Source organism: Triticum dicoccoides, chromosome 3A, assembly GCF_002162155.2.
Source record: "Triticum dicoccoides isolate Atlit2015 ecotype Zavitan chromosome 3A, WEW_v2.0, whole genome shotgun sequence".
NCBI classification, from domain to species: Eukaryota; Viridiplantae; Streptophyta; class Magnoliopsida; order Poales; family Poaceae; genus Triticum; species Triticum dicoccoides.
Genome location: NC_041384.1, coordinates 490,793,416 through 490,807,144, shown reverse-complemented (window position 1 = coordinate 490,807,144; position 13,729 = coordinate 490,793,416). Strand labels below are relative to the sequence as shown.

Sequence of the window (13,729 nt, the reverse complement as noted above, 5' to 3'; positions counted from 1 at the left end):
ACCATCGGAATAGCCCCCAATCTCGCCATCTTGAAGCTGGTAGATTGATTCGGTTTCTCTAGTCGAGGACTCATCACCTGAATAGATGGCCGTCTCTCCACCAGATGCAGACCCTTCCTCAAGATCCGCCCCATGAACAAAGCCAACAAAGACGTGCTTCCGGCCGGGTTGACCCCTGGCGGGTTGCGCGCGCTGAGCCATCTCGATGATGTCGGTGCAGGCGTCCGGCTCAGGCTCTGACTCGCCGATTTTGCCGATGAAGACATGAATTTCGCCAAAGGGGACCCGGTACCCGTACTTGATTGAGTCGGCCTTGGGGCCCAGCCAGCTTGTCGATGTAGATCTTACTACGGCGACTATTGGTCATCCGGCCCATGGCGTATCCTTCAATCCCTGAGAAATTGCCCTTCATGAACTCGAAACCACCGTGCTCTGGCCCCACGGTGGGCGCCAACTGTCATGGATTTAACACGGTAGATGTCCTTGTGAAAGGACTTAGGTGTGGAACCATTGCAACATAGGTTAGCTCGAAGGGGTTGAGCGGGACAAAGGACACAATAATTTACCCAGGTTCGGCCCCTCACAACGAGGTAACAGCCTACGGCATGCTTCTAGTTGTATTGCTTGAGTTTCGATTATAAGGGAGCGATTACGCTTGACCTAGCTAGCGATCCGTTGTTTCTTTAGTTAACCCGCCGCCGGGTCTCGCCTTTATATACACAGGTCGAGGTCCGGCGGCTTACAAGTGTCCAGGTCGGGTCACACAACGTAACCGACTCTGGTTCTAATTTCCTTGCCTTGCAGAACAAGTCATCATCGGACGGCTCACACCTTCGGGTCTTGAATCATCTCTGGGTCTTCGGCCTTCAATAAGCCTGCTTATGAGCCGTCATCTTCATGTCTTGACTTCTTGGGCCCGTTTGGACCCTTTGCTATGAGTCGCCAACTGTGTAACCCTGCCCCTTCTGGGCAGATCACACCGCGGGGTTATATCCCCAACAGGATGCATGGCGGGCATGCGACGGGGATAATTTCTCCAGAAAATCAACCGAACGGTGTAAACACTTTCCCATAAATAAATAAAAAAGATTTCACTACAATTCGAATGTCAAATTTTTAAGCATAGCAAATCGAACACTCAAAATGGCACATTAGGTTGTTGCGAGGATAGTAATTTCTTTTAGCAAGCCAACTTGTTGCTAAACGGAATTGGCATCCTCACGACAATATAATTGCTATGAAAAACGTTCGATTTGTCATGTTTAAAATATAACGTTAATATTTTAGCATTTCCATTAATAATAAGGTTAACGTGACACGAAATTCCCGAGGTTCGGCAAGACCTAAGACCCACGCGTCATCGTGGGATCTCCGAATCCAAGAACAAAAAAAAGGGCTCTAGCAGCAAAACGTCAACACCGAAGCAGCCGGGTCACAGATCCCAACGCCCCTACAGCTGGGCCACCGCGAGGTCCGCCACGCCGCGGATCGCCAACACCCGACCCCATCCCCGCCGCGCCCCACAGAGACAGAGTCACCGCGCCCGCGCGCGTCACGAGACTGAAAAATCGCACCAGAAGCTCAGCAAAGCAAGGCGAAAAGTAACACGGCCCCCCCACCGCACACCACACCACGCCGTCGCGTCCGTCTCCACAGCCCTCCACCGACCCCGCCGCGGCCCCGCCCCGCCCCGCGTGCCTGAAACGCCACGCTGCCTTCCACTGTAACTCCCTTCCGATTTTAAATGCCACCGCGGCCCACGCCGGCGCCGGGGCAGCTGCCGCGCCCGCTGATGCCGGTGGCGAAGAGGCCGCCCGCTCCGTGGGCGCTGGCCCTCCCGGCCGGCCGCCGCGCGCGCGCCCGCCTCTGCCTCCGCCTCGCCGCGCCGCTCTCCTTCCTGCTCCTCGTCGCCGCGTTCCTCCGCACCCAGCCCCCGGCCGCGCCGCTCGACGCGCTGCCGCCCTCCGCGGGGCCGGGGAAGGTGGCCTTCCTCTTCCTCGCCCGCGCCGGCCTGCCGCTCGACTTCCTCTGGGACGCCTTCTTCCGCGTAAGCGCCCAGCGGCTCTCCCCATTCGTTACGTTTGGCTGTCTATTCGATTGGTTCTGATCGTCGCGTGCGTGTTTCGGCAGAATGGGGAGGAGGGGAGGTTCTCCGTATACGTGCACTCCGCGCCGGGCTTCGTCCTTGACCGCACCACCACCGGATCGCCGTACTTCTACGGGCGTCAACTCGCGAGGGCCGTCAAGGTTGACCCTCTTACCGACTTTTTCGTATCTGTGATCGCGGAGTCCAGGGTTCGATTTTGAGTTGGGGAAATATGGTTGTGTCCTGCAGGTGGCGTGGGGCGAACCAACCATGGTAGAGGCGGAGAAGATGTTGTTCGCCGCCGCGCTTGAGGATCCCGCCAACCAGCGATTTGTTTTGCTGTCGGATAGGTATGTACTACTGGTTTTCATCATAATAAATGTTACAGGGTCTTAAAGCCTTAAACTGTATAGTTGTCACTAGTGATCAATTAAATAACTGGATATTTAATAAGAGTAATTTACATGTGAACTCTAGTAGGATATCTATTTAGTAATGGCAATTTGGCATTCTGGTTTCTGTTGTGGTGCTTATTCAGAGGACCACCGTGGGGATAACATCCTTTTTACTCGGAAATTGCTAGATGGTGGTAGGAAAATTATTGGGGTCATGGAGCCATTCTGTGATTCCTTGTTACTTGGTTTCCCTTGTGTGTGCTTCCACAAGGGATTAATCGTTGCTTGACTTACTGTATACTAAGTATGAAGCATGCATACATGCCCAAGCTGAGAGAGCTTTTGTACAGTTTTGTTTTAATTCCTTAGTATGCATGTCTCCGTATTGTAGTTTGGGTTTGCTTCCCTTTGTCACTACAAGCGTCAATTGATTATTTGAAGCTCTGCAGTTTCTAGTTTAAATTTTAACATTTCATCGATTTCTGTTTCAGTTGTGTTCCTTTGTACAACTTCAGCTACACATATACTTACTTGATGGGTTCACCTAGAAGTATTGTGGATAGGTAATGGAAAATTACGATATGTTACTTTGCAACTTCCCAAATTTCCATAGAAGATGCAGTGTTTAAGCCTGAAGTTTCTAAAATGAGTTTTTTTGTCTTCAGTTTCACTGACAAAACAGAGAAGCGTTATAATCCAAACATGTCTCCTGTCATTCGAAAGGATAAATGGAGGAAAGGATCCCAGGTTCTTGTGATTGCATGGCTTCCTTTTTTCTGTAGATTTTTCATACTTGTTTAAGAGCTTAACTCTAAATCCATCTGCCATCTCATTTCAGTGGGTAATGTTAATCAGAAAACACGCAGAGGTTGTTGTTGGCGACAAGCATGTCTTTCAAGTATTCAGAAAGCATTGTAAGGTAGTTGTTGTTCTGGTGATGTGGATACTGGAATTTCCGCTTACCTTATTTTGCCCCTTTCTAATCCTTGACATGAAGTAAATGTTACATTGTTTTTGGATGTGTTTGTTTGAGTTTCTCTTCATGTGCTACAGCCTTGGATGCTTAAACTTACAATTCGTTTAGCAAATAATGCTAGCAATAGATAATGTGTGTCCTTCCGTTAAGTACATGTAACCTTTAAATTCCCTAGTTTGGAGATATAGTTATGTGTGCTGCAGTGATTATGACTGCGATAATTTATCCCATGATTGTGATAAACAATAAGAATTTATCCTTTACACCCTTGGATAAGTGTGAGGCACGATGTAGCATGCTTTTTCAGCTGTAACTACTGTACTGATTCAGATAGATGCTATATCATATCTATCCGAACTAAAGGTCTTGTCCACATTTACATTTGATCAGCAGCAATGTTTATCTTTAGCATATATGCATGACCGATGCAAATTGATTCTGAATCTGTTAAATTATTATCCGACTCCCATCCATTGATGTTGTGAGACACTATACAAACGTGCTTAAACTAGCTTATACTGAATTATGCAGTTATTTACAATAAGAGATGAGATATCTTGTTTTAATATAGCCTACTGATCCGTGACGCTTTTGTGCACATCACAGTAATGATTGTGTTTGGTTTTACCTAATAATTGCAGATGGTTGTGACCAATGCTTTGCTTGGACAAAAGCCGGCGAATGCTGTAAGTATTTAATTTAGGAGGTTGCTATGCAGTTTACTCAGACAAGCTCCATATGTAGTTTTAAGCCAAAAGGTTGCATTTAATAGCTGTTGTTTTGCTCTTCCTAGGAAATTGTTGTTTCGAAAGTGTCATTGTAACAACTTAAATATATCCATGGTTTCCAATTATGCATGAATTGCTTCATTTTTCTCCCACATGACATCTATTAACGTTTAAAATGAAGGGAGAAGATAATTATCAATGCCTTTCCTAGATAAAGTTGCACCCGTTGTATGGTAGGCAAAAACAAATAAACTACTTTGGTTCTGTACTACTTCCAAAGTCCTTCTACAATTTTAGTGATGTAAATACCCGTTCTGAGTATAATTTGCTATTTTTTTAGTTTTATATGTGGTGAACGCTTGTTTCCTTGGATCATCAACAATCAAATATGCATTTCAATTTGTATCCCCTGCTCAACAGTGATTATTCATTCACCAAACAATAATACTGATCCCTGAAATTTAATTTTCTTTACCTTTATATATCTGACTGTTAATCTTATGACATCAATTTTTCTCTCTTTCAGAGACGACTAGGATTTGTATTTCGGCGAAAGCAGATATCGGTAAGGTTCAGTTCTCCACATTCCCTCCGTACTCACAGGGAAGTTTATATAGATTGTCAGACTTGTGCATATAATTTCTGAAAAATGGTTCTTTCTAATTCTTGCTTACAAGCATAAAGACCTCTTGTTCTCTTCTTCATAAATGATCTTTGTCTTGAACCTTGCAGAAAGGAGCTGCCCAGGAGGAGCATGATTGTATTCCGGATGAACACTATGTGCAGACATTATTTTCTGTAAGGCTTGTTATTGTTGACAAATATTTTGGATTTTGAACTGATGTAATTATTCTTTCAAGTCATGCTGAGGGGCCCACTCTTTCAAATTCTAGATCAAAGGACTGGAAGATGAACTTGAAAGAAGAACTTTGACCTATACATCATGGAACCAGTCAACTTTAGATCCTAAAGATAAAATGACTTGGCATCCAACGACATTTGAATATGACGCAGCAAGTCCTGAGCAGATCAATGCTATAAAGGTAATATCTTCTTATTTTGGTTTGCATATTTCATCTCTTGGCACTAGTGTGTGAAACGGTGAACACTGAACATCGAGAGACTTGAAAGTGATGTATTGATCTTTTGTCCTTTTGCCTCAAAATTTGGCTGGCCAATAGCAAGCTCCAGTTATATCCTAGATATCCTGGTCATCAAACGAGATAGTGGAATCTGCAGAACACCATTTTCCATTTATTCAGAACAAAGAAACAATCTGCTCAGTATTCGTGTCTGCATGGTATATCTTGTTGACCATTATGTACATGGAGGAAAATATATCTTGCAGACGGCTTACCCTTTTTTTTTTGGTTGTGCACATTCTGTTATATAATAAAGTAGCAATAATATGAGAAGACCTCCATTGTAAGCGGTTTATCATTTAGTTAATATCGTGACGCTAAGTTCTGAATAATTTTGCAGAGAATCGATCATGTGAACTATGAGGTGGAACACAGGACTGAGTGGTGCCAATCCAATGGCACATCTGTACCATGTTTCTTATTTGCCAGAAAGTTCTCATACGGCGCCGCGATGCATCTGTTGGAGGATGGTGCTTTTGGTCTGCTAAAATCTGCTCAACTACTGGTTAACTTCTAACAGATTCTTTTGTATGCGAGCTATATTTTTTCGTGTGGGCGGATCAGTTCATAGCCAGGTCCAGCTTCTTTGGTTGCAGCAGCATTTGCAGCTGAACTGCTGAAGCTACTCAGCGATGGAGTATCATAGTTTACTGCTAGGATTTAGATTGTGTATAGATCATCTGAGCAGAGTAGGCCATTGTACAGAGCATCATTGTTCAAGCACGGTAATAGCATCGGAGTGCAATCTCCGATTGACAGACTGAGGCTGGGATGCAGTGTCAACGGCTCCATCCGTGACAAATAATGAAGCATACAAATAGAAAGGCGAATTTGTCGCAATGGTTTAATACCAGAGTAGGAAAAGTACAACAATAACTGTGTGTAAATGATCTTATACATACAAATAGAAGAACAAAACAGAAAGGAAGTACATTTTATTTAATACTTTTACATGGTATGCAAAAACTCTGGACCATTCATAAGTAATACTCCCTCTGTAATTTGAACTGAAACAACGACAGTTATTTTGGGAAGAAGGGAGTGTTATTCATCTTGCACATGCCGACAGGAAAGAAGTTGTTCCATCCGACAATCTTTTTGTATGCAAGAATAGTCCTATTTCCTCCTCCTGTAGATTTTATGCAAAAAGGATTTCAACACTGCTTGTACAGCTTCATTTGGCTGCGCTTCGATGTCTGAGATCAGCTTTTCATAAGTCTCACTTTCATACTCAGAGAACACCCTCTGGAACCGATGATAAAAGGCATGTCACGCATTGTAGATGAACTTAATAGTAAAAAAGTACTTATGCAATTAACAAGACATGTCACACTGATGTTGAACAAAAAGGGAAACCTCGAGATTGAGCTCTTTATACAGAGCCTTCACTTTTGCGACGCAAGCAGGATCTGACTTCCCGTAATTTTCCTGTGCATGACATTACAGACATTAAGATGGTGTGCTACACAATATTATAGAATGATCCAGTTCATGTGCCTTACAAATAGGATGTCTTTTTGCCTCTCATCGACACGTACTAGTGCTTGAACAAACAGCCAAGAGCACTTGAAGTCTTCAATATCGGTTCCAACCTGCGACAGGATGGTTTCACAAATCAAATGCAAAAAATTTCTTCTGCAATAATAGAGGAAGTGAAACAACTTACCTTGCCCATAACTTCTGGATCACCAAAACAGTCAAGATAATCGTCCTGAAAGGGGAATCTGGCTATTAACACCACTTCTGAAAACATAAATATCGAGAAGAAAATAGATATTCAGGTGACAAGATAAATGTACCATGAGTAGTATACCTGACTTTGAAAGTAAACACCCATTTCAACTAGGATGTGCTTCACTTGAACATAATCATCTAAATTCCTACCGGACAGTAGCAGTGCACAACCAACCTTTGCAATAGCCAATAGGTTAAAAGGAATTTTACTGCTGGTGAATCAAAACTAGTGCTGCCAGAATATGTAAAACGAACATTCTCTTTTACCGGCAAATAGAATGAATAGTAAGCTGTTTTGTATTCTACAATGCGCCTGTAACTGCATAGAAATTAAAACATCCCCCGTTAGCATGAAAAACAATAAAATACGTAGTGACAAATTATTGTTCTCAAGGTAGCATGAACAAAATAACATCATCGAAGTTCATAATCAGGTGGTGATGGCATACACATCTACAGTATATTTGCTCAGATCTTTCTGCCCTTCACTTGTTGTAATTTGGTCTAACAACTCGCCAGAAGTCGTCTTAAACTCGACCTAGATGAGCAGTAACGGAATCAAGCTCCTGCAACAAAAAGAGGATATATAATGGGACTTTTTTGGATGCATCGAATTACCTCATTGAATAAGTCTAGGAGATCAACATAGTAAGGTTTCCCGTAAAAATAACGCTTGAAGATCCGTGATATTTGGCTGCGAAGGAGAAGTCCATCATTTATAGCAATGAGGCCAACCTGCTCAAGGTAAAAAAGACAAAACTACGAGACTGTAACAAATCATAAAAGTCAACCAAGGGATTAAACCCAAATAATGATATAATAGTTTCTTCTGCTAACCAAAGGATAAAAATGGATGTATCTGGAACTAAAATACGTCTAGATACATCCATTTCTCCGACAAGTAATTCCGGACGGAGAGAGCACCAATAATAATCTGTCTATTTACATAAGGAAGTCAAGGCCATGATAGTATCTGTTATCTAGCTAGTGACCGACTTCGTCCTGTGATATTGGAGTTGAGTCACGACTATTTACTCAAGTCCTGAATTAGTTAAAAGTAATACGTACAATGCAAGATCTCTAATAAACAGTAAGAACATTTAGGACCAGTTCTTTTGGGGGGCTTATGGGTGGCTGTCAAAATAAGCTTCCCCCTGCCCAGCTTACTCTGGCAGCCCAATCTAAAATTGTTTTCTAGAAGCCTACTAATTAAGGGTTATAACTAGTTTGGGAATTATCCAGACAAAGCAAAGAGGTGCTTGACAAACCTTCGGAAGCCTATACCAACATGGTTTTCCTCGCCTAGTTTGAGAATTATCCATAATATCATCAAGGATGAGGAAATAAGCCTGAAGCTGCGCATTACCCCAAGAACAATCATAAGAATTACACCTGGTACCATGGTTCCAAAAAAACTCGAATCAAATCACTAAATGACAGAAGCATCGATGGCAATACCCATTCAATGCCCCAGCCAAGAACGCAAGCAAGGAACTCCTCCTCCTCGCTCGGTTCAGATCCTGCTTTCAACGATTTGTAGCTCTCGACGACGGCCAAGCCACGGTTCAGCTTTCCTGCACATGCGCAGATCCAAGTCATTAGTTTGTGTTGAAATATATTGCCCGGCTCTCTCCATCAGTTTAGACTTGTGGAGCAACTGGTCGGAGCATGAATCTAATAATTTGACGGTCAAAAACAGTGTGCCATAGTGTGACTCCCTTCGTCTCAAAATGGAAATGTTTGCTCACCGCCAAGCACGTTATAGTCCAACATCTGCTCGGACAAAAAGGATCATGGATTTTTTAGCAAACATGTACGTAGTAGGATTAACCGTGACTAATAGAGAGGGGGGATTGGAGAGAGGCAGTAGCACTGACGGCGTCGAGCCATCGGAGGGCGTCGTCGTTGAAGTGGAAGTAGCCGTCCCGGAGAAGCTCGGCCTTCAGGGTCTCGTACACGCGCCGGAACGTCGCCGTCGTCGTGGCGCCCGTGCTCGCTTCGCCCTGCGCCGCCGCGGCCATAGGTGCGTGCGTGCGTGAGACGCGTGTGGCGGCCGGCGATCGCGCGCCGATCTTGATTTATCCGGTTTTTAGTTTTTATTTTATTTTCTGCCGCGGGACTGCCCCCGACTAGGGATGCTGCGCTGGTTTTAGAGAGGACGAGGGTGTGACGCGCGTCCTGCGGTACGGCACGTCGCGCCGCGTGTTTTCTTTACATCAGAGTATTATCTTTTATCTTTTACTCCCTCCGGTCTAATATAAACTACGTACGAAACAAAATAAATAATTTTATTACTTTAAAAAATACGTCTATATACATCTGTATGTAGTTCATATTAAAATCTCAAAAAAAACTCATATTTAGGAATGGAGGAAGTACGAGAGTGTCAACAATCTGTACGGATGAATCTTTCATCCACTCCGCACATATTTACGCCTAACTAATTTGACTAAATCATTGGCAACACAATTAGTCTATCTAGAAGCACGCTAAAAAATAATATGTGAAAAATCACGCGCAAGATGATATATATCATCAAAAACTAAGAGCGACCTTCATTCTTCATTGTCTCTATCACCTCGGTGTTATCGGAGTTCACCTCTACGCAGTTACACCCTGATGGTAATTGCCAAATTGAGACCAAACCGTAAGGAGCCATAAGCGTACCTCCATACCAAACGATTTTCCTGTTTCCTGCCATGATGAATCTGCCATTTGACTCATTAATGACAGTGCTATACGAGCCTTGAGCAAGTCTGAGTCAAAAGCCTCATCCATGTTTACTTTCACATAGTTGTTCTTTGATCTTTTCCAGCCATGTCGCTTGATCGTCTTTTTTTGCATCGCCCGCCATAGTATATTTAGCAACTAATTATAAAGCTCTGATTGCCATTGCAACGAACTTAGGTTCCTGGATCTTTTTATTATGATCGCGCCGAGCGTCTTGCTTTGCTCTCCGTCTCCGGTGGTCAGTCATTTCTTTTTGCTCGGCAGACACTATCCATGCTTCTGGCACGACAAATTATTTTTGCCGATGCCGGTGAAATAATGTATTACTTAATTCATAAAATTCATATAATCAGGAATAGCTATCTTTGTTGTATCTACTGGGCCAAAACCAACCTTGGTCATAGTTCTACCTTCACTACGAGCAAACTTAGCTAGGCTATCGCTAACCTAGATGGGTAATACAAGTTTCACCCGTGCAATTACCCCGGTTGACAGCAAGAGCATGCAACGCAGTCCGAACTTACACGTGTTGGCCCTAGCCCGGATCAAGTGCGTGACCCTCGCCGGTGCTACACATATTGGCCTGCTCAAGCTTGCCCGTTCGCGGTCGCCGCGAAGTGCTGGGGATACCTTTGCGCCAGTCCGAACAGGCCGAGGGTTCCGCCGGTGTGGATCATGGCCACTTTGGCCCCTCTGCCGTCTCCGCGGCACAGATCCACGGCCTGCTCCCAGGCGGCCAGGGTGTACACGGGATCCAGCAGGATGCCTGTTTGCTGAGCCACCTGCCGGCACGACGCGATTTCGCCACCCAGCACCTTGCCGAATCTAAAGAAAGGAAGGGAAAAAACGAGCACAAAAGTAGTTAAGAGTGGGAAGTCTTGACAATATAAGACTCTAAAGATATGGAAAGGGCTGAAATGCTGGCCGACACGAATCATGGACATGATATACTATCAGTTAAAGGTTGAGAAAAAGTCAGAATCCGCAATCACATTCATCAAGATACTAACCGGGGGAAAGAATTATCAGTTAAAGTTGGAGAAAAAGTCAGATATCTGCAATCACATTCATCAAGATACTAATCACAGAAACAGTAAACACATATGATCTGCTGCGACTTCTGCTTTATCGCTTTTGATTCGAGATACCTCCTGCGTGAGGTTGCTGTGGAGCATGTTGCTCTGATTTGAGTAGTGGCCTTCTGTTAAAAACTGTGAGTTAGATGTTGGGGTCCTGGACTTAAGGTGTCGTCGGGTTTTCGCCCCATGGTGAGTAATCTCGATGGCGAGTGCTCATGGTGGGTTTCCCGGCGATGCTTGAACCTGCTTTCCTCTTTCCCATCCTATTTGCTGAACTTGGTTGTATTTCTGTTATGTTCAAGTAATGGAAAGGGGATTCGCCCGGTTCAAAAAAAAAAGTAAACACATATGACCTCGGATTGGAAAACAATGAACCTACTTATGTTTAGGTAGCAAATGACGCTGGAATTAAGATTACATAAGATATGAAACATGACGCAGGCAGTACCTTCTCGGCGAAAAGCGGTCCACCCAATGAACCAGACCGTCTGTTCCGACCAACTCATGGCAGTCTTCATGGCAAAGCCCCTTAAAATCAGATATCAGGGACTTCTCCTGTTCTTTATATCTTTCAAGTGTATCAGCAAGCATGACAGCAGTAACCCTCCAATTAAGTCTGCAAGGACGTCAATGATCAAAATGTGATCTAGCTAAGATGCATGCAAAGAGCAATCCTCAAGTAACACAGGGAATAAAGATAAACATCCCGAGCTGTCATGATTTTCTTATTTCTGCTGACAGGTAACTTGGTCCGGCTTAACCATGTTAGATTGCAGAACACGCATTGCAAATGCATTCTTCGCGTCCCTCTTTCTTTGCTGGATTAAATTAAATTCCTAATTTCACTGTTGTGCTCTAGACATTTGAGATGATAATTTTATGGCAGAAGTATCACCAACAAACATGGATTAAGATGATACAACATCTTCTTTTACCACCGTCTACAAAATTTGACAGGATGATTTTTATTCATTCCTGCATGATGCAACTCAGTATGTTCAAGTATTAGTTCCAATTATTGAACGCACCCTAGACATACCGCTCCAAGAGCTAACCCAACAGCTGTTGTGCCTGTCCCAGCATCCACCACAACATGGACTTCTTCATCATTATGAAACGATGACAAACTAGAGAGGTGCTCCACCAGTCGCATAACACCTGAAAAACCAATGAGATTGTGTGAAGTTTTGCAATGATCTCGTTTCTGTAGGGATTAATAAAAGGTTTCTTTCGACACAAACAATCAACGTTCTAGGACCAGAACTGGATGACATGACCCTAAAGCTCAGAGTGCAAACGTTCAGTCCCAATCAGATAGCTAAAGTATAAGAAAAGAATGCATGAGAAGATGACTGCATTAAGTTGCTCTGTCGTCGAAAAAGTATCTGTAATGATGAAAGTAACGAATCAGAGCACAACACAAATCCACTATTTACCTAGTAACGCTTGAACAGTACCAGCCCCTTCCTTAATAATCACCACCCTTCTGGAATCGTTTTCAAGAACAGTCTCTTCATCCACACTTAAATCATCTCTGATGATATCATCAGCCCACAGCACCAAACCGCTGGTACCGGCAACCTTCTTGGCATGCTCATAAAGCATCTCATCTCGGTGTGCATAGACCGACCGAGATGCATAGGTCACGTTGCCAAACATCAAAGAGATCAAATTGTAGCCTGTCGGCACATCTAGCTGCTCTCCTCTCAGCAGTAGGTGTGGCCTGATTCCCCATTCTGCACAATGGACCGCTGACACAGGAAGGGAAAACCTTGTGATTGATGTGAAATTTACAGTCAAGCATATCAAGTGAGACATGACACCAAATTACATCACACAGAAATCGAACAGCCGAATTTACATGGGCACAAAGCATCTATATCATTTATGTTTCAGACAAAGCTTAAGTAAAAAAAGCAAATTTACATGGATCCATATCTCACCGACGGCTGCCGCATGGGCGCTCTGGCAACCCCCGCATGTTATCTGCAATCGGATCAATGCGATGTCGTCAGGAAAGAAAACTAGGTGTTGAGAGGAGCAGAATGTGGCGGTGGATGACGACCACGTCGGTGGCACCGCGGCGGCGGATGAGCGGCAGGAGGGCGTCGAGCTTCCGGGCCTTGTTACCGTTGGCGAGGGGATGGAGGAGGTCGTCCCGCACCACGTCGAATCTCGGGGTCCCCTGCTCGTCCCCTTTAGCGCCGGCGGTCTTCAACGCGGTGGTGAGATTGGAGAAGGTGAAGTGGGGAGCATGAGACGGTGAGTGGGATGGGAGGACGGAGATTGTGTGGACTTGGGTGGCCGGGGAGGGAAGCATCCACTCCGTGGCGGAGAGAATGTTTCCGAGCGTCCTGCCGCCGCTGGCGAATACCGGCGCTGGCCGCATGAGGAGATGGCGGCGGCAGAGGGGAGACGGCTGCAGCGTGAGGGATGGTGAACAGGCGAGACACTGACGCAAGAAAAGCTATCCGGGCCACGTAACAGCATTCAGGGCATGTACAACGGGGGCAGCACCTTACTGCTGCCCCAACAACTACACGTAGATATATGGTAGTGAAACTACCGTCCCAGACATTTTATAGTACCCAATGCATGATAGCCTCAGCGGGCCCATCTTCTCCCTCTTTGTGTACTTCTCTCTCTTGCTTTACTGAACCACAGCGCTGCTCATCTTTCTTTCTTTTCCCTTGCTCTCTCTTGCATTTCCCTGTACTTCGCTTTTGTGTCAAGGAGGAGGCAGTCTCCTCTGCAAGCACCCGCTTTCCTCTGCAAGCAGCATCTCGTTTTTCGCCGGTTAGACCTGAAACTGATGCCGATAGACCCAGGCCGAACCTGGCGTGCTGCGGGGGCGTTTGG

At 44.7% G+C, this 13,729-nt stretch overlaps 3 protein-coding genes across 4 annotated transcripts; 1 reads left to right on the top strand and 2 right to left on the bottom strand.

The window, feature by feature from the left end:
* Positions 1-1,777: 1,777 nt before the first annotated feature.
* On the top strand, positions 1,778-6,278 carry LOC119268735 (glycosyltransferase BC10-like). Its single transcript, XM_037550432.1, has 11 exons — positions 1,778-2,047; positions 2,131-2,247; positions 2,336-2,436; positions 2,973-3,044; positions 3,147-3,228; positions 3,320-3,400; positions 4,099-4,143; positions 4,712-4,750; positions 4,918-4,983; positions 5,079-5,228; positions 5,668-6,278. Exons 1-11 carry the CDS (start codon positions 1,793-1,795, stop codon positions 5,842-5,844), a joined length of 1,185 nt encoding a protein of 394 aa, XP_037406329.1. The 5' UTR covers positions 1,778-1,792; the 3' UTR covers positions 5,845-6,278.
* On the bottom strand, positions 6,188-9,176 carry LOC119268737 (farnesyl pyrophosphate synthase-like). Of its 2 annotated transcripts, none has more exons than XM_037550434.1 (12): positions 8,939-9,176; positions 8,810-8,834; positions 8,520-8,635; positions 8,330-8,416; positions 7,680-7,796; positions 7,511-7,599; positions 7,317-7,380; positions 7,141-7,236; positions 6,994-7,038; positions 6,830-6,919; positions 6,684-6,755; positions 6,188-6,572 (listed from the first exon to the last, which is right to left on the bottom strand). In XM_037550434.1, the coding sequence occupies exons 1-12, from the start codon at positions 9,080-9,082 to the stop codon at positions 6,444-6,446; spliced, it is 1,074 nt and encodes a 357-aa protein (XP_037406331.1). In that variant the 5' UTR covers positions 9,083-9,176; the 3' UTR covers positions 6,188-6,443. The 2 variants fall into 2 exon arrangements, with proteins under 2 accessions (XP_037406331.1, XP_037406332.1); XM_037550435.1 differs by having other exon boundaries at positions 7,329-7,380.
* Positions 9,177-10,065: 889 nt separating this feature from the next.
* LOC119268736 (putative D-cysteine desulfhydrase 2, mitochondrial) lies at positions 10,066-13,368 on the bottom strand. The gene is made up of 6 exons (XM_037550433.1): positions 12,936-13,368; positions 12,814-12,856; positions 12,307-12,621; positions 11,899-12,028; positions 11,319-11,486; positions 10,066-10,616 (listed from the first exon to the last, which is right to left on the bottom strand). Exons 1-6 carry the CDS (start codon positions 13,257-13,259, stop codon positions 10,379-10,381), a joined length of 1,218 nt encoding a protein of 405 aa, XP_037406330.1. The 5' UTR covers positions 13,260-13,368; the 3' UTR covers positions 10,066-10,378.
* Positions 13,369-13,729: the final 361 nt, after the last annotated feature.

Bases quoted from the DNA above. Each gene is read 5' to 3' on its own strand.
- LOC119268735 (XM_037550432.1), top strand. From the start codon at position 1,793: ATGCCGGTGGCGAAGAGGCCGCCCGCTCCGTGGGCGCTGGCCCTCCCG. The intron at 3,045-3,146 runs GTAATGGAAAAT...TTTTGTCTTCAG, and splicing joins CCTAGAAGTATTGTGGATAG to TTTCACTGACAAAACAGAGA. The intron at 4,751-4,917 runs GTAAGGTTCAGT...TGAACCTTGCAG, and splicing joins TTCGGCGAAAGCAGATATCG to AAAGGAGCTGCCCAGGAGGA.
- LOC119268737 (XM_037550434.1), bottom strand. From the start codon at position 9,082: ATGGCCGCGGCGGCGCAGGGCGAAGCGAGCACGGGCGCCACGACGACG. The intron at 8,417-8,519 runs GTATTGCCATCG...GGTAATGCGCAG, and splicing joins TTGGCTGGGGCATTGAATGG to CTTCAGGCTTATTTCCTCAT. The intron at 7,237-7,316 runs GTTCGTTTTACA...GCTATTGCAAAG, and splicing joins ATTTGCCGGTAAAAGAGAAT to GTTGGTTGTGCACTGCTACT.
- LOC119268736 (XM_037550433.1), bottom strand. From the start codon at position 13,259: ATGCGGCCAGCGCCGGTATTCGCCAGCGGCGGCAGGACGCTCGGAAAC. The intron at 12,622-12,813 runs GTGAGATATGGA...TTCCTGTGTCAG, and splicing joins CGCCCATGCGGCAGCCGTCG to CGGTCCATTGTGCAGAATGG. The intron at 11,487-11,898 runs GTGCGTTCAATA...ACGTCCTTGCAG, and splicing joins CTTGGAGCGGTATGTCTAGG to ACTTAATTGGAGGGTTACTG.